Raw genomic sequence first — 20,740 nt, forward strand, 5'->3', positions numbered from 1 at the left:
ATCATTCTAGGTCTCGCAAAAATCCCCCCCCCCCCCAAAAAAAAAAAAGAAGAAGGAATTCAGCTGTGTGATATTGAGACACAACAAACACTTGCTAATTTTTAGACTTTTGGACATAAATCAAAACAAAATTATACGTTACTTACTAAAATCTAAGTATTTTTTATGATCAAATAATATCATATAGACCAGCTGGATTAAGTATCAATAATTGCCGTTTGTATCCATCACATTTCGGCTCTTGACACAACGATCTTTTTAAACCATCTAATTGTCTATCTATATTCAAGAAAATTAATTTTGGTATTATTATTCCCCCCCCAAAAAAAAAAAGGAATTCAGCTGTGTGATATTGAGACACAACAAACACTTGCTAATTTTTAGACTTTTGGACATAAATCACAACAAAATTATACGTTACTTACTAATCTTAGTATTTTTTAAAGATCAAATGATATCATATAGACCAGCTGGATTAAGTATCAATAATTGCCGTTTGTATCCATCACATTTCGGCTCTTGACACAACGAACTTCTTAAACCATCTAATTGTCTATCTATATTCAAGAAAATTAAATTTGGTATTATTATTTTATCAATTAGCCCTATACATTTCATTAAAATTGTATTATTTTATGAGAATCGCACAGTGATCCCATTATTTATTTGCCTGTGATATTCGGTGAATTTCAATAAAAACATACATGTAAATTTATGTGGACATGAGAAACATCTATCTATCTACATGTGTATTTTAAAAAATTAATCAAACTTGTTTCGATTTCTGACATAGATGGAATAGCTAGCTCCTCACAATGTAGAACACAAATTCATTTCTTGAATAGTTAACTATATTATGCAAAGATCAACTTAACGCTATGAAAAAATGGTGTCCTACCACATTCTTAAATTATTGGTATTTTCCTTTATGGATATCACAATAGTATGAAAATTCAATGTGGTATATAGGAAAGGTCTGGAAGAGAGATGGTTATTGAATTTCAAGACCTTGATTGATGCTGTGTATTTTCTATAAACTGTTAAATGAATGGCGGCGTTCCACAGTCAAAATGAGACCCATGGTGTTTTACTTTTGTCCATTATGTTGTACTGCAACAAAAAATTAATATGTAAAGGTTCGTGTTCTATTCTTTTTTCCTATAGGACTTTCAAGTTCGCCTCAGTAAATTGTATAAATCCTCGTAACTTTGTCAAATCCAATGTTAAGTTTGAAATACCCACAGCTTTCCGGTCCAGGATAGAACAACTAAAGGATAAAAGTGTTGGGACTGGGGGCCATGTGGCCATGTATTGTATCATGTTCATCATATCATTTTCTATCCTTATCTACTCAATTCTTACATATAGACGGACACAGAGGGCCGAAGCGCCCCCCCCCCCTGAGTTAGTAAAGCAAAAAAAGAGGAAAAAAGGGGGAAAATTGAAAAAACGAAGGAGAGAGGGGGAGGAAAGGATTTTTTTTAATTGAGTCATATAAACATAAAATTTTCGCTCGCGCTTCGCGCTCGCAATGCCTTTAGAGTGAGACAGTAATCTGCTCAAGAGGATATTATGAGGGATTATGAGGCCGAAAAGTATCACGTTTTCAAGTCAATAATTACAAATTATTCTGCTCGAGATTCGAGTTTTCATTATTTTGTTTGAGTGTGATACGCATCTAGTTCATAATTACATAAAATAATGTCTGGACTAGAAATGAGTCAGCTTGCGGCCTCGCCAGTACTGGGCCTTGCATGAGCCTGAGGCGCTCTCATTTTAATGCGATACGAATATCCTTTTGATTAAAATTCCTGAATGCCATTGAATGGTCCCTTTTCAGATCATTAACATCAAGTATTTAATTAAAGCTAGCAGCCTCGCGCTTTGCATTCACGGCATTGAAGATAAGCATCCTGTTCATGATTACAAAACGTACTTAAAATGTCCCGTTTATAGGTATAAATCGGCTAAAATTTTCAACCAGCGCTTCGCGCTCGCATCATGTGAGTTCCATATCCTCTTCACAATTTTCCTGCATGTTAAACAGTGTTTAAATGTTTAGATTCTTTCGTTTCAACACATAAAAAACACACTCTGGCTTCGCGCTATTATTATCTAGTTAGATACAATCCTTTCATGATTACAAAAAGTGCATAGCGGAATGTCCCATTTTTAGATTAAAATCTAAAAACCAAATAGCTAGGGCTTCGAGCTCGTATATTTTGTTCAACAGGGTTTTTTTTCGCGTCCGCATAAATGGTATACCTGTACATTTCATGGTTACAAAAAGTACCTAGTTTTCAGGTCGGAATATGAAAAAAAAACCAACAGCTTGTGCTTCGCGCTCTCATTATTTGATTATAGTGAGATGTGAATCATTTTTACAGTGGCGGCATCAGGATTTATAAACTGGGGGGACTAAGGGCAAACGAAAAGTATGGGGGAAGAAGGGATTTGTTTTGTTGTTGCGTATTTCACAGAATCAAGTGTGAAGAGCGAGTTTTAGTGACTTGGGTGCTTGGAATCACATTTTGGGGTATGGATCGAGGAGTCCAGGGGCAGATCACACATAGGCGTTTCTATTACAGTTTATAAAGCGGGATTTCGACTGCCAATACTCAATAGGAAAGAGGGAGTAAAACTATTTTCATGCACATTATATCCCCGATCACCCCCTAGAAGCTAAGTTTTGTTTATGTTTTATAGAATGGGGAGTCCTAACCAGGGTCATGGGAACGATTATTTGATTGGGGGTGCTGATGTAAATTTGACAAGCAAAAAAAAATACTACAAAATGAAAGTAATTTGAGTCCGCAGAAATTTGACAACCCCCCCCCCCCCCCAAAAAAAAAAGCTAGGGTGAGGGTCTGTACAAAATTTAGGTAATTTTTGTTACATTTTTCAATTTCGTCTCACCTTCCAATACCAGGGGGTGCTGCCTATATGGAAAATAATACACGCATCACCCCCAGCGGCCCCGCTTCCCAGGGCCATGGTCCTAACTAAGACTGGAGATTAGCATAGTTTATAGTTACAAACAAGATAATGTATCTCGCATGGCCTAAATGAATAATGCGCAGCGAGCTGAGCTCAATTCTTTCAAAAATATTTTATGTATTAATTAGACCCGAAAATTGAACATTCTGCGCAGTTTTTGTATATTCGAGAACGGAGCGCGCGCTGATTTTTATTTTTTATTTTTATTCATTGACTTAAAAAGATACCTGTTAAGGACTGTTTGCAGTGACTTATGAAAAAGGATGTCTCAACAAACAAATAATAGGAGCGCAAAGCGCGAGCTGATTTTTTTTTAATATTCCGAGTTGATAACTAACGTTCTAAGCACATTTTTAAAACCACGAACAGGGTGGGTATCTAATTAAACAACTGATGGGTGCGCCTAGCGCAAGCTGATATTTTTTCATTTAGCACTTTAGAACAGGATGTGTATCTTGCAAAAATCAAATAAAGAGAAGAATGATTTGTGCAGATTGACTTGAAAATTTGATATTTTAAGCCCCATTGAGTAGATCGCTTATTATTATACGCAACAGCCACTGCGAGCGCGAAGCGCGAGATAAAGTTGGATTTTTATATAGGCCTAATGTATGGAAGGTTAAAAGTGCCATCCAGATGTTCATATAATCATCTCGTCATGTTTACATCTCGTGTGAGAGATGATCAGATGACAAGATTCTTGATTTTGTCATGTCTTCATCTTATAGAAAAGATGATCAGATGGTTTCGTCATGGCTACATCCTGTGGGATAGATGTTCAGATGGCAAGATCTTGGATCTCGTCATGTCTACATCCTGTGTGAGAGATGATCAGATGGCAAGATCTTGGATCTCGTCATGTCTACATCTTTTAGAAGAGATGATCAGATGGCAAGATCTCGGATCTCGTCATGTCTAAATATTTTAGAAGAGATGATATGATGGCAAGATCTCGGATCTCGTCATGTCTAAATGATTTAGAAGGGATGATTGTAATGAACATCAGGGTGGCACTTTTAAGCTTCCATACTAATGACCTAATGTTATGACTAACAGTTACCATGTGAGAAAATCTTGAACAAATTGAAGAGTGAAAATCCTGTTTCTAGAGCACTTTACAGCTCGAGTAGGATGCTTCTGCTGTCTTCCCCTGTCTCTCATGTCTTCGTTCCAATTCCTACTCTCTTCCCCGGCTCTCTTCTCACTCTTCACCCTTTATTCTTCCTTTCTCTTTCGCTCTTATTTCTTGTTTTTGTCTTGCCAGCGTAACAGCTAGAGCGAGACTATAGGCACCGCTTTTCAGACGGCTGCGGACTCGGCGTCGTCAACATTGAAATCATAACCAAGGTTAAGTTTTTGAAATGTCATCATAATTTAGAAAGTATATGGACCTAGTTAATGAAACTGGATATATTAACATTAATCAGGTATATAACTGAACATCTTGCTTGAGTTTCAGGTCACATGATTGAGGTCAAAAGTCATTTTAAATCAATGAGCTCTGGCCATGTTGGAGTATTTGTTGAATTGCCATCGTAGCTTTGAAAGTTTATGGATCTGATTCATAAAACGTGGACATAAGAGTAATCAAGTATGACTGATTGTTTTGCACATGTCTTAGGTCACATGATCAAGGTCATAGGTCATTTTGGGTCAATGAACATAGTATTTTATTATCGTGTTTTTGTGAATAATTATTCGATACATGTAGTTGTTTTCAAAGTCAGCACTGGTGCTATATCAGTGTATATTGAATTGCGTAATGCAGGCAAGACTGCCGGAGGCGTTCCACTTGTTATTTTATATTTTCATTCTCATTCTCTCCCTCCTCTCTTTCGTCTACTTATTTTTCTCCTTCTCCTAATTCCTTTTCCCTTCTTCCATTTCTCTTCACCCATCTTTTCATCCACTCTCTTTCCTTTTCTTTCTATATCCGAAGACTCATCTGTATTTCTTTTCAATCATCATAACAAATAGATGTCCCAGTTGTTGCCTGCAATGATTGAACACACAAATAAAGGTAAAGTTTTATCTAGTATTTCATTTATTGAAGAATGTACAAATAAATATACCCTAATTTATCAATATGATTTCAGTCCTAAAGTCTGTTACAAAGTACTGGTCTACAGAATTAAAGGCCATCCAGTCGTTTCTATACAGATTAAACACGCTGTGGAATGCTGTTAAATTCTAAAGTTTAATACCCCGATATAGAAATCGTATTGCATTATTTAGAATTTCAGAAAATTCAGAATTAGGAGACAAATCTTACTCCCTTCTTTGACTTTAAAAAGACAAATAAAAATACTTTTGAATTCTTTCGAATTTCGACATTGTTTTGATAATTCTTTTTCTGATTCTTTTGAAGTGAGTAGCATTCCACTTACTCTGCAATAATACCAACCAGAATGGCCTTTCTTCTACAATAACATTTGCTACTTTATGTCACCAAATAAAAACATCATAAAAGTTTGGCAAATTGAATTATTTTGGCAATGTATCGTTGAGTGCAAGTTATATACAAGTAAAATAAGTCGTACAAAAGAATATTATATTCCTATCTGATATCTATTTATACAGTTTTTGAGCTAGTATTATATACATATCACATAAATAAATATTTGAGGTTTGTCTAAATGATGATGATAATGCTAAAATATGTATAAAAAACAATGACGAAATAAATAATACATGATTTTTGCAAAAAACAAACAAACCAAGAGCTGTATTTAAAAAAAGTGTTCTGGACAATGACCGGGCTCATTAAACATTTTCTGGTTTAATTGAACCACAGAAAGGCGAACATATTTTCCTCAGTTTTTATTCATTTTTAGTCATTCAATTATTACGACTATCCAAATTTCTACGATTCTCCAAGTTCTGCTCTCCAGTATTATCCAACTTTTAACGATTCTCAAAAGAGTGTCTCATACTATTTTTGTATTGTGATTACTCGTGGCTATTCTCACTTGACTATCATTTTTGAAAAAAAATAAAGATTTACATAATGTTGTTATAAACTATAAATAATCATGCTTGTACGTACTAGTACTTACTTATCGTTTACCATTGGTAAGTCAGACGTTCCGAGTTTAAAACTGATTCTTGAAGAATGATTAGGTCCATATCTTTTCAAAAGATATATGTGGCATGCTATACTTTCAGTTTATATTGTGGAGTATACTCCTGAAAATTGGTGTAATAGAAAACGTACAATAGTTGTCAATGCAAATGATCTGAATGATGCTCTTAATTTTAAAATATGCCTAGTGGTCGTGTATAGGTCTATATAATTAATTGCAATGAATAGGGATATTGCACGCGTGCATTTATCTTCCAATTGAATATAATCTAAATGAGTTACATACTCAGCCATCCCAAATACAGAGTCGTTGACTTTTGGTTACTTCAAGAAACATGACAATGTTATATTCCATTAAAATGAAAAGTGATAAATCACTTGACCCTCGTCCTATATTAAATATTCTTGTTTACGAAATGATTGTGACAATGTCATTTCAATTACGAAATCTTATTGCATTATAGTTGGCAGTACAAAAAAAAGAAAACAGAAAAGGTTTCAAACTTGTGTTGATCCGAACTTTACAAAAAAAATATTCAAATAATTCACTTGATAAATCCAAGTCTATGATTGTAAAGCATTGAGTTCCTCGTTGAGGAAATCGAGAAAACTACCAATAGGAGGTAATTCCGATAGAGCTCCCTGATGTAACATGGCTGCTGCTCTGCTTTTGAACTCGGCGTCATCCAGGCGGAAAGTTTTCTGCGCCAGACAACCCGACTTCGTGCTGGCCATTGGACAAGGAAGGAATGTCTTCTGATGGTAAGGGTTCGACCCGCCGACGGTATAGTCACTGGAACCCCGGATAGCTGATTCCCACTCGGACAAGACGTTCTTGTCCCCCTGATAATGCTGGAATGGTTTCTTGTCGCATTGTTCGAAGAGGTCTCTCCGCGAGTACGCAGCCGACGACGATGGGAGGTACGGCGACTCGTAATCGGAATATGGATGGTTCCCCGTCTGTGCACCACTAACCAGCTTGACCTGAACTGCACCATTGACTATATACGATGCACAATACTCTGTCCGTGGAGGAATATGTCCTGTACAACAGTCCATTGGGTAGCCACTTTTGCTACAATCTCCCGACGTAGCGGACGTTGTCAAGGGTGTTGATGTCGTCCCTTGGTAACCCGACGCAATTGGGGACGGCGGCGGCGACGGTGGTGCCGTCACACCGCACACAGGTTCACTAGGCATGTATTGCATGTGGTAGGACGTTTCCCCAGGATAGGCAGATGGTGGCGATGTTTGCGGTGTTGGTGGCAGGTGATACTGTGAACCATAGCCTCCATGTGAAGCAATCAGAAGGTCCTCTTGCTGCATCTCTGCGCTGACGCGCATGGCATGCTTCCGGTATGAATCAGCATCGTACATCTCTGGAGGAAGGTGCGCAACCATCTGGTACATCGACAAGGGCTGGTGCTCAAACCCACTGTAAAGAGATGGCTCTCCATACCCCAACTGAGGCGGACTGTAGTAACTGCTTGTCATCGCGTACGGTATATCAGTCTGCGGGATTGCCCCAACGCTCATCGGAAATCCTTGCTCGTCACCCATGGTATCTTCTTGACTCTTCATCTTAGAAGAAAAGACACCGCTTGTTGAATTATCCGGACTCTGACTATCTGAAGCCTGGTGGAATGTTGAAGGACAGCTTCCATGTGGACTATGCAACGACACAGAGTAGTCGTCTTTGAGCTTTGGACCTGTCTGACTCGCTACAACGTAAGTGTCATTACTCATCCACCTTCTCCTCGGCACGCTATCCATGTTGCTAGTACTCGTACTGCTACTGGTTGATGGTCCTGCATGGAGTTGATCAGATTGATCTGTTGACTGCGTCGACAAGAACATCTTCAAAAGATCTTCCTGGCCGTAACAACTCCTGGATGCCGATTCCTGCCGCAGTAATGGAATATCTTCCTCCCTGAAATACAAATCGGACGAAAAAGGCTTTAACCGTCGATTCATGCACTCACAAATTTTCGGACAATTTCATAACCATGAAGTATGAGATATCTGTTTTTATACTTTGTATCTCGATCCCTTTGTTACTCCTATGTTTGACATTCTGAAGGGAAAAATCCGGGGGGAATGCAATATAAGATGTGGACCAATTGGAAGAAAAATAATGTTTTGAGTTTTAACAGACCTGACATGAACATCCGACGAAGTTGCTGCAAGTATGCATTAGAAGAACACACAATTAAAATAAAAATTAAGTATTCATTATCTGGGAGAGGGACGTTTTCCCTTTTATAGATCAAATTACATGCACCATAATTTATCATACTTTTTATCCTTACCTCACAGGGTTGTGAGCGAAGACAAGAGAGTTCTTTCTGCCATTTTTTGTGATCGCACGCCCTCTCGTGTGGAGCCATTGCCAGCTTCCATCAAGACGCATGAGACGGAAGAACATTGTATGAACCTCATCCGTCTCTATCACTGCACGGAGTGAAAAAGAAAGGGGGAGAAATGATGAGAGAAAAGAGGTAGAGGGAAGGGTAGATGAAGGTGATGGGTATAATTGGAGGAGAAAGAGAAGAGAGAATATGTAATACCATGAACAAAACTGCTGATAGGCAATCATATTCAGGCGAGGAAGCTTTGGAGTACGGAGTCACCATTTTAGATGTAGCAAGGCGGAACCATATAGTAATATGATTAATTGTATTAATTACTCTAATGTGAGCATTATCCCATTGTCAAGATCGCGAAGAAAAGCTTTATTGTCATTATAAAGATATTTTGCATGGTTTCAAGCCGAGATGATTATTTATGAAAACAATTAGAAGTAAAAAAAAAAAATGCTTTCCCATGGAGAAAAATAACCACTCCGCTAAAACGCTTTAAAGATTGTTAGATTGTGAGAGCTGATGCAAAAGTAATAGCATCACAATATCATAATCAGTATTATCATTATTATTAATCATTTTGATACTTACATGTTTTATGGCAGACATATACCGCGAGGAGATCGTCAGGATGAATAAGATGATACAGGGATTTTCCTTCCAGATATGACGAGTCTACACCGATAACTTCACACGACCTGTCAAATAGATACAAATATTTGGAATCAAATCGTAAGGATAATGCTGAATAATTGAGAAAATATTTAGAATAAGTGGGAAACATGATTATGTTAAATCAAATAAAATCCTGCAATGCTTGTCATGAAGGCTTTTTGAACTGATGACGCATTTGGGAGAGTAATTATCAATAATTTTGCTATGCTTGTATACATTTTGTTTAATAATTCACACCTCTTATATTTTATGCTTGTACCTCAGATGAACATTGATATTTTGGTTTTGTTTTGTATGGATGCCAATACCGGACTGAATTTCCGTTGAACAGATATTGAATATTTAAAATATTTAATATTGATAGCAAGACAATATAGGATGACTCTATATTATTGTCCTCACGCCATAGTGCAGTTTTGTAAATATTCTGAAGTGTGTAAATTGGTGTATCACATAATTTTAAAGGTATACTATAAGATAAAGGCATTCTTTTCTCTCCTTGAATTAAAAATGAAAGGCGTTCTTGGTATAATAACTTCAACAAATAAACTGATAATTGTATAAGTACCTGAATGTATAAACAAATGTGGTTATCAATGAAATTTTCATCTAAATATATATCAATATGAAACTATCAAGTGTTCTTCTTTATGTCAACGTCATCGCATTCAATTAAAGAGTAATCCACTCCGAGATGCAATATAATACTTCTTATCTTGACCGAAAGGGGCTAGGCCTTGGACTTGTCTTGTAATTAAAATATGCTTCTTCATTGAATCTTGAACAATAGAATTTCAAATTCGTGCGTCTAATTTTCAGAGCATCAATGGAAACTGATGCATGTTCATCATTAAATCTTAATTAGAGGTGCATGCCGATTCAATCGTATATCATCGGAAAATAATATCCTTAGCCTACCGACCCCAACAGCAAAGAAAGATAAAAGTCCTTTCATCATTTTATAGTGGATTGTTACTGTTTGATCGCTTGTTTCGTCTTAATTGTAATATAGGTTTTCTTTAAATATGCAAAATTGTGAAAAGGCAATAAGGATCTCTTAATTATTTGGCCAGCAAATGAAATATGATGATGATAATGGTGAATGATGATAATGATGAATATGACAATTAGGAAGGAAATTATATGATGAATGATGATGATGATATTGATGATGATGATGACGATGATGATAACGGTGATGATGATAATGATGATGATGATTATTATTATTATTATTATCATTATTATTATTATTATTATCATTATTATCATTATTATTATTATTATTATTATTATTATTATTATTATGGTGATGATGATGATGATGATGGGGATGATGACGACGATGGTGATGGTGGTGATAATGGTGGTGGAGGTGGAGATGATGATGATGGTGGTGGTGGTGGTGGTGGTGGTGATGATGATGATGTTGATGCTAGTGATGATGGTGGTAAAACTTATATTAATATTAATATTGACGAAAATAATGAAAACGATAATGATAACAACTAATCTTGTTTAACTCATCACTGTCATCATAATATCAGTATCTTTACCTAAATGGGATATTTCAGAGTAAAATTACATTGTACATGAATTTGTAAAGCAAATACCTGTTGTCAACGGATGAGACGTTGAGATCGAGATCGTGTGTCGTCCAGAATGTTCCTGGCTTTGCTTCGATGTCTGTGTCGGCTGCGAGGAGGATAAACGGCCTGAAGGCGGCAAAGAGTACCTGATGAGGGGCGTGGCCAACACGTTGAGCATCTGGTAATGACTTCATTGTACCAGTACACTGCATTTTCTTAAGGGGAAAAGAAGATAGAATAAATTCTCCCTTATTACAAGAAACAATATCGGGTTTTTTTTTTTTTTTTTTTTTTTTGGGGGGGCTATTTTTTCGTTCTGTTGTTTTTTGTTTCGTATTTTCATTTTTATCTGTATTTTGTTCTTTTAATCAATTCATCTGTCACGAGGTTTTTTTTATTTGTAAATAGACGATAAAGTTTTCTTACTCCACCTCTCTTCCCACTTTACATAAGTTAATCTGCTAAACAGGTAACAGTGAATATTAATGTGACAAAAAAAGGCTTCTCAATAAAATTGATACTCGGAGGCGCCAGCCTGGTAATATACAGTTGTATATTGCCGTAGTTTTCAATGGGACTATAATAAATATCTTATTGGCAGTGGCGTGATCCCGGGGACGTTATGAACAAAATATCTGATTGACCTCTTTTTAATGAAAATCTAATTTTGATAGATCTGGCGCAATACTTCCTTTTTCTCTCAACTTTTTCTTCTTTTTTTCTTGGTGGTATATTTTTTTCTAGGGTGACGAGAACCCCCCCCCCCCCCCCGTAGGCCAGTGTTTATTGTCTCGAATAACTTATTTAAAATCTTACCACGAAGCCAGTGTTCGTGCCGTTAAAACATTTCATCCTGCAGAGGAAGGAAACATCTCGACTTGCACCGGCACCCCTCAATGGCATTGTAGATTCTGCTCCCGACATAGCACCCTGGAAACCAGACATAAAAAATGATACTTGAATGAAAACCTGATCTCATGCAACGAGGAAGTACTTATATTTGTGTAGTATTTTATTTATTCACTCACGGTTAAAATCATATCACCTTAATACTGCTTTTTAGTATAACTGAATGCCGTTAAAAGACGTAATGATTACAAGATATACAGTAGTGCTAGAAAGTTAGTGAACCCCAACATAAAATCAATTCCTTCATACCGAGTGTTGAATGTAAACAAAAACACTACAATGTTCAGCTAGCCCAGAGAAACAAACGTTATTGAATGTAAGACGTTATCACACAACTTCACAATTGAATATATATAACATAGCAGAAACTGAACACTTTATTATGGTCATTATCTGGTGGGGTTCACTAACTTTCTAGCACCACTGTATATAGGAAGAAAAAAATACGACGAAATTAGGAAACAGTTTCAAAAGAAGGGAGGAAACAGCAAACCAACAACGAAGTTTTAACTATTAAGCACAATAATACCCCCCCCCCCAAGATGACAAGATAAAGACAAATATTTTCATTTCAATAAGGGGACACAACAGCACAATGTACACTTTCATTTTTGTTAATAGAAGCTTTGAGTAGCATGGAGCAGTGTCCTCTTCCACTGATGGCGCAAATACGTACCTGCATAGATTGTCTTTGATGGGAAACACCCAACGTTTCTTCCAGAATGATGCGAAGTTCCTGGTGGTCGTCTGGATGTACGATCCCGTAGATGCAGCGGTGGACGAGGTCGACATGATGAAAACCAAGATGGCTTGACATGTTGTCGGTGGCGTAGAGGATCGTCCCATCCACCGTGATGACGAGGAGGAATCCATCCAGTGCCTGAAAAAAGAAGAGCGTTGATAATTGATTGATTTCATTCTGTTTTTAATTGACTTGTTTTATTTCGGTTTCAAAGTATACATGAATTAAAGTTTACAAACTATAAGTATAAACAATGGGAAAAAACTTGCGGGGTGCTGGCACCAGTTGGTTCTGTGGTGTTAAACTAACATCAAAGTCTTGAGTCTTGCAACTCCTGTTGAAATGCTCCCTAGAAAGTGGAGAAAGTGCATACAGCGTATGCGAGCATGCCGGGTTCCGATGACCAGGGTATATCTGTAAAGCGCTAAGAGACGTCGTCCCGGATTAAGCGCTATATAAAAGCGGATTATTATCATCATTATTATTATTATCATCATCATCATCATTGTTATTATTAAAATAATTTATGATTAAAGTATAAACAGCCAAAGGTGTTGTAATCACACCCATGCATGAGAAATTCTGGAAACAGGGGAAAGAAAGAAAAGAGTTTTAACAAAAAAAGTAGAAAGTGAAAGAAAAAAATGAAATGGAGAGAAAAGAAAAGACCCCCAAAATCGAAAAAAGGGAATAAAAGAAATGAAAAAAAAAAGAAACAACAACAGGAAACACATGCTATATATAGAACAGGACTTCCTGACTCAATATCTTTAGTGGGTATTATGGTGATGCGATTCTGATACAAGTGCATTGCAAACGTACCAAAAATACACAGTTGGGGGAGAAAGCAATAATAAATTAAGTGTTCTGGTATAAAACTATCAACAAAAAAGGACTTGACCACTGACTCTAACATGCATAAAGACTTACTATTTCTTCTTTTTTTAAAGATATATTGCCAAAATTCGATAATGCGCTCCGGTAATACCCCCAATCAAGAATACATACAATTTTATTCACTGCCCTTAATTGCACGTGTGGCTTCTTAGCTATCCATACAATCCACACCTTAGAATGACATTACTATCTCCAATCCTAAAAAAAAATAGAAATCTTTGCGACTTGATCATGCATGTTGATATCAGGGACTAGACGAAAAGGTATAACAACGCCACGCCATCATGAAATTGTTTTTGAGGGGGAACGATTTTAACTTTTGTCACAGTTATGTTAATTTCTTGGATCTTGGCGTCCCAATTCTCAACCCCGTATTTTCCATTGACCCTCTCCCCATCTTGTTTTTTTAATAAGAAGTGTGAATTATTATTTCCCTTTTCTTTTTACTTTAAACGCAAATATTAATTGTGCCAGGGTGATTAGGCCGCATATATATAGCACCACACCCCCGGAAAAGTAGCAGCAAGATAAAAACAAAGAGGAAGAAAAATCTGGATTCGTTGATGGCGTCAAGTGATTAGGTATAAAAGGGCATGGGAACGATTTTTTAAGAAGGGGTGCTGGTTGTGGAGAGAAAAATTGACATGCCGCAAAAAAAAAGTTTTCGCTCCATAATGAAAATGATTTTAGTTCCCCAAAAAATTGACAAGCAAAAAAAAAGTTTTCACTCCTAACAATGGTGATTAAAACAAAAAAATACCCCAGAAAATTCTAGGGTGATTCACCCCCATGTAGCTATCATGGCTATGGCCTAATTTAAGGGCAGTATAAATGTGTATCTTATACAGTGCGTATCAAAAAAAAGTTTACACTTAGAAAAAATTCTGTTAAATTATACATTTGTAATATCCTGAAGATTTTTCCACATTTCAACATTGGTACAAAATACAGATCCATTTAAGCAAATGACGATTTAACTGTCGAAAAATATTTCCGCTTGAGTGAGCACCACTTTCTTTTGAAAAGTTAGTGAAAAATTATTTGCGCAGAACTTTGGAATAGTTATGCGAATAAAAGTAGACCATAATCATGAAGAAAACGTGTAAATTAGCTAGTAAAATTGATGTTAAGATATCTTTTACCTTTTTAAACTTGTTTCCTTGCCCAAAACACTCCGAAGAGTGCATTGCGACCCACCCCACTCCCCCACACACCGAGTCCATCGTGACGATATTTGCTTTACACTGAGCTGTGATTTACAAGAAATGGCTTAGGCTTGATTTTCATTTTGTTAATCATTGTCAAGCTTGGAAAAAGTGTGGAGAAACAAGTATTAAATTATAGATGAAATGTAAACCCACTTTAAATGATAAAAACTTCATGAAAAAATGCTGGAAATGTCTGATATAAACTTTTGTTCAGAGTCAGTTATGTCCTCAGATCCAGCTGGCACAAAAAGGGTAAAGATTGTGCTTACTAAGTGTTGAAATTTCAATTTGGGTGGCAAAATTGTTACAAAATGCTTGAATGTATCCGTTTTATTTCGATTGACGAAAAGTGCAAAGGAAATGTATGAGAAATGTTTCGCAGGGTAAGTTGATTTCGCCCTTTCCCCTTGACACAGCGTGAAAACGAGCATTTCTGCGCAAACAGATTTCTGCGAGCTTTACAAATATAGACAGTGCTCACTCAAGTGTAACATTCTGTCAAAACGTTCACTTTCATTGGATAGATGAGACCCAAACCCAAGATTATATGTGAAAAAATTACCCACATGTTGTATGGGATATTTTTTAATTCCCAGGGCTTTTTCAAAGTGTAAACTTTTTTCGCAAGTCAAAAAATCAATCGCAAGTCTCAAATGCGTGCTGTTGATTGGTTGAAAATCAAGTTACGCATGATTTTTAGAGTTGCGACTGATTGCAACTCTTTCTGCAACGGACCCCAGGCCCGTTTAATTTTCATAAAGATTTTTTATATGCCAAAAATGCAATAATTCAGTAAGTGAACGATATCAGCCACGACTATGGAAAGATATACATTTAGCAATGTCAACATCTAAAATACATTTTCTTCAAAATATTTTCGAAATGTGATGTAGAATCATACATTCATTGTTTTCTTGAATATGCAGTGTGTTACTGGATTAAAAAAAAAATGTTTTAAAATTGTTGGATTTCCATCTAGTTTAATGATCGGATCAAGTATTGATAATACATATAACCAACAGCTTGCCATAAATCATCAAACGTAAACAAGAGATGGCAACGCCCGGGGGCGACGCCCACTTATCAACTTGCGAATCATTTGTAACCTCTAAATAATATTTTGAATTCTGATCACTATCATAAGTAAAGAAACATTGTAACAACTAATTACCATATGTATTTCAGAATATTGATAATAAATTTATTTATACAAAATAACAACCAACAGCTTGCCATAGTATATAAGAAGTAAACAAATGGCGATGCCGAAGACGAAGTTTACGGTAGTTTACTTGCGGACTGCAACTTCTAACTACCATTTTAAAATCTGATCAGTTTCTTAGGACCATTACTCAGAATTCGTCATGCTTTATTATTATTGACAGGAAGTAGCAACACTTGGCGTTTCTTTGCTGAATGGGCAACACGGAACTGCAGCTGCATCAATAAATTCAGTCCCGTGCTATTCAAAACTGCGTAGTTTTCATGAACGTACCTGTGCTTGGACGTCGGAGTTAGTTTAGCGGCCAAGGTGGGACTTCTAGCGCTAAACGGTAGACGGGGGAGCAGAATGGTTTATGCCTTCATTATCCACACGCTACCACCGGACACATGCCGGGTGTTGTTTTCTTGCACATTTGGGTTTGAGAATGCCAAGTTGGATGAACGTAGCATCGAAAACGAGGGTGCTGTCACGGAAATGAGAACGCTTCGGAAAGAGCAAATGGCGCTGGTGGCACGTCAGGTTCAATCGGAATTCTCCTTCCAGAAGGCTGTTTCGGAGCGAGTAACTTACAGTGATGGCTTGAGCAGTGGCCAGGATGACTTGTTGCGAGATGCAGAGCTTGGCATGTTCCGACTAGCGGCCGGTGATCCATTCAAGACAGAGAAAATCGCTGTCTGGTTAGGGGTTGGAAAGACGGGATTCATCCTTGTTTGTGAGACTCATGAGAACCGTTTACAGGTGGAGAATCAATTGCGTTTGTTGGTGAAGAATTTACAGGAGCATGTGAAGGCTGTTCGTCAACCGACCGAAGTGCTTGAGAAGGGTGATCGTGTGATGGAGGTTCTTCATCATTTCTTGCCGTCAGGACGAATAATATTCATGAACCATGCTTTAATCAAACAAACTGAAAAGGAGCTAGATATTGCAATGAAACTGAAATGAAGGTCTGCCAGTATCTGCTTGTATTGACAGATATCTGCTTGTATTTGCTTTTATATAATTTTCCAACTTTTTCAAAGATATATTTCAAATATGTATTGCACTATGGTTCAACTTGTTTGCTACATGTAGGTTAATTTCCCTGTAATAAGTTACAAAACTTTGCTTTGTTATATTATATTTATTTTTGATAATTGTCATTTGTAATGTATGCATTGTAAACGCTTGACAGTTTTATTTGCACATATTCCGTATTTTGTATTCTTTTATTTTTTAGGCAATACTGGGATTGGATTGCCATATAGTTTTATAGGAGAAATTTTTTTTAATTTTAATTCACTCTATTCATAGGTTTTCTACATAGCCCCTTTCCCCATATACATGTAGTTCTTATATTTACCAATTTTATTCGTGTTACACAATCTAGAAGTAGCTAAGCAACATAATTCATTACCATGTCTTTATATTTCACATTCTCTGAACAATTAATCAATGTTTACAGGTAAAATATATCTTAATATGCATTTCTCTATAAAATAGATTAATTTTGTAATTGTAAGAAATTACATACTGTACAGCAGTGCAAAAAAGTATTTTTCCTGTAATATTTGGAATTATGAATCCATTTTATTTGCAAGCAGCAATGTTGATGATGAAAAATTTGTGAAACTTGAACAATTACTTTACACATTCATATTAAAATGCATTTGTACTTTTTTAATTGAACATTTAGAGAGATAACATATGTATACTGATTATAAATTATGAACAAAAATTAAAAAGAAACGATTTAAAATCTTTAGGCCTATATTTTACATTTGAAGGTACATAATTACATAATCCAATTCTTTGGAAATAAAATATACAACGATATGTAGTTATATTGCATACAGAACACGTGGAAAATATCACTGGGATTAAAGGGATGCTCTGGGCTGAAGATATTTATATCTAAATAAATAGAGTAAATTCACAAAGCAAAATGATGAAAATTTGATCAAAATCAGATTACAAATAACAAAGTTATTGAATTTTAAAGTTTTGCATTATTTTGGAAAACAGTTCTAGACATGTCTTCATGAATAATCATTACCTGGGCTGATGATGTCATATCCCCACTTTTCCTTTTCTTATTACGTTATTACATGAAATCATAATTGTTTCATTTTTTATAAATGTGTAAATGAAGTGTCTCCATTATGATGAAATAAGTTGCAGCAAGAAATAACTAATGCGCTTAATCAGTTCTCAATCCAATTGTTTTAGTTCTTGGTAGAAAATTTTTGAATAACTCTCATTTCATAAATACAATACGTAAGAACAAGTAAGGATATGACATCATCATTCATCAGCCCACCTAATGAATATTCAACCTAATGAATATTCATGAAGACATGCCTAGAACTGTTTCACCGTAATAATGCAAATCTTTGAAATTCAATAACTTTGTTATTTGTTATCCGATTTTGATCAAATTTTCAGCATTTTGCTCTGTGAATTTTACTCTATTTTACTTTATTGAGAGATATATATGTATATATTCAACCCGGAGCATCCTGTAGAATATCATTAGTAAGATTGTACATTTACCATTTTGAGGAAGTAAAACAAATCACTGTAGGCCTATGTATGGTGTTTAGCTTTTGCAGTATACTGATACAAAGTGCTCGTGTACCATTACATAAATGCACTGGTAGATGTTCTGGGGCCCATTTTAAAAAGACTTATGACTATAGTAAATTTTCCATGGAAATCTTGATTGTGATTGGCTGCTGAGCCCTGTTACCATGGTATTATTCTACATGTACAGTAGAGCATAATCATATATAATTAATAAAATATCAAATGTCTCTAAATACCTCAACACAGAATATTATCTTACTGTGCTTTAAAGGTATGTCTGTATGATATATGTGTATATAACAGCACCGGGTACAATGAGAGTGTGTGGCTGTACGTGTATGTGGTTTATTTTTAACAAGGGAGTGGGTGATCGGGCCTGTTTAAAGAACCAAAGTCTAAAAAGGGCATTTGTCTATAAGATTAATCTAGCAAACATCAAACCAAAGGTTGTGTACATCCCTAATTCTACAGCTCCATCTATCTGTCTATCTACCTCTCCCCACCTCTTTCTCTTCCTCTCTGTTTTCTCTCCCTCTATTCTGCCTCGCTGTCTCCCCTCTTACTCCCTCTGAATCTCTCTTTCTTTCTGTCAACTACCTTTCTTTCCATGTCTGTCTATTTACTGTTCATAATTTTTCTTCTGATTTACCTGTCCCCTCTTTCTTTCTCTTTTTTTTTTTTCTCTCTCTCTCTTTCTTTCTCTCTCTCACAAACACACTACACACACACACACTTGTCTTTCCTAAGTTTTCCCTCCTTCCCCAACCCAAACCTCTACGCCCTTCTGTCCATCTACACAGCTCTGATCTACTATTAGATGACGGTGTTAAAAAAAGGCCACTACCCTTGGCGACTTGTGTACTTTGTGGGAGATTTTCTCGAGTGTTTTCGACGCGATCTGAATGAGAATGGGTAAAAACATCCGATTCGACTTAAACAAACCCAAGATATGACGACCAACCCACGACAACTGGAGAGTTAGGACAGTTCTTGGTTACACTATTGAGTATTGACCCATATTCTTTATCAGATATGCAGAGATAATATAGAATGATTGGGAATTTGAAGAAAGGGGTGAGAAGTCCAATGAGTCCTGACTCATTTAACAAGGAAAGGACTGAATGAGAGAGAGGGGGAGGGGGAAATGAGATAGAAAGGGGAAAGGAGAAAAAAACATGATAATATTGATGATAATAGTAATAAGAAGAATGATGATGATAATAATGACAGTAATAATAATAATATTAAGAAGAAGAAGCTTAGCCCTCACCAGAGAAATATAACCAGATGACTTACCTCAAGGGATAACTGCGTCTCAAGTTGACCCTCCAATCTACTGGTAGGTAGCGGCGAGCCATCTACGGAGACGGGCTGTTCTCCGGGAAACTCTTCCTTGATAAGACTGCCATCGGGTAGTTCAATCGTTGCTTGATCAGATGATGGTTGGGGCGATTCAAGGCCAGCGGCTATTTGAAAAAATAGTAAAGAGTAATGAAAATAATTATGTGAAAAGAGTAATGAATTATACAATGATGATAATAATGATAATGGTGACCCAGTGGATTAGTCTCCGGGCTTTGAAACAGCGGGTCGTGGGTTCGAATCCCATCCATGGCGTAATTTCCTTCAGCAAGGAATTCATCCACATTTTGCTGCACTCGACCCAGGTGAGGTAAATGGGTACCGGCAGGAAGTACTTCCTCAAAAAGCTGTGTGCACACTGCACCTAAATAGGTGGCCTAGCTCAGCCGGGTAATAATAATAGCGGGGCCCGCTGGGAGAACAGTTTTCGGAACTGAAGTGGCTATACCCTGGGTAAATATACCGTTATTACTATTATTGTTATTATTATTATTATTATTATTATTGTTGTTGTTGTTGTTGTTGCTGTTATTATTATTATCATTATTATTATTATTATGGTGGTGGTGGTGGTAATAATGATGATGATACTTATTACAAAAACATTATGGGAAAATAGCAACAACTTCCAAAATTGGAGTTTGATTGATATAACTAAGAGAATGAAGTGGGTTCTTGTGCCCTTATATCCCAGACGGAGATAATATAGCCTATGATAAAGAAATGATGTGTAGGTCTACATTGTTTTAGTTTTTCACCAAATAACAACGTTAAAAATGAGGAAATGGGAAAATCAATTTTTACCTACACTTTCCATTATTGCTTGCTTGCCTTATATAACCGGTTTCTGTTTCATAGTTCTTTATAAACATTGGCGTTCATTTTAATTGATATATTCTACTTTTGAAAATCAACTTAAGAAGAAGGGGTAAGTCAGAGGTATGCATATTGTACTATTATTTATAAATAAGGGACCTCTAAATATCTAAGGGTATTATTAATTTATAAAAAGTGCTAGTGTTTCGGTGTCATAATGATAGTTTTATAAACCATTCAACACATTTATTGTACGCCACATCACAAAGCGAAAAGTATATTGTGATAACAACGTTATATAGGAGAGAAACCTGTT

At 36.2% G+C, this 20,740-nt stretch overlaps 2 protein-coding genes across 2 annotated transcripts; one reads left to right on the top strand and one right to left on the bottom strand.

Moving 5' to 3' along the window:
* Positions 1 to 5,023: 5,023 nt before the first annotated feature.
* LOC129273252 (single-minded homolog 2-like) lies at positions 5,024 to 20,425 on the bottom strand. Its single transcript, XM_064107855.1, has 8 exons — positions 20,413 to 20,425; positions 19,543 to 19,712; positions 12,289 to 12,492; positions 11,520 to 11,633; positions 10,728 to 10,918; positions 9,031 to 9,137; positions 8,389 to 8,530; positions 5,024 to 8,009 (listed from the first exon to the last, which is right to left on the bottom strand). Exons 1-8 carry the CDS (start codon positions 20,423 to 20,425, stop codon positions 6,644 to 6,646), a joined length of 2,307 nt encoding a protein of 768 aa, XP_063963925.1. The 3' UTR covers positions 5,024 to 6,643.
* LOC129273454 (AP-5 complex subunit sigma-1-like) lies at positions 15,943 to 16,725 on the top strand. Its single transcript, XM_054910485.2, has one exon. It carries the CDS (start codon positions 16,030 to 16,032, stop codon positions 16,624 to 16,626), a length of 597 nt encoding a protein of 198 aa, XP_054766460.2. The 5' UTR covers positions 15,943 to 16,029; the 3' UTR covers positions 16,627 to 16,725.
* Positions 20,426 to 20,740: the final 315 nt, after the last annotated feature.

The sequence above is a fragment of the Lytechinus pictus genome, chromosome 12, assembly GCF_037042905.1.
Source record: "Lytechinus pictus isolate F3 Inbred chromosome 12, Lp3.0, whole genome shotgun sequence".
Lineage (NCBI taxonomy): Eukaryota > Metazoa > Echinodermata > Echinoidea > Temnopleuroida > Toxopneustidae > Lytechinus > Lytechinus pictus.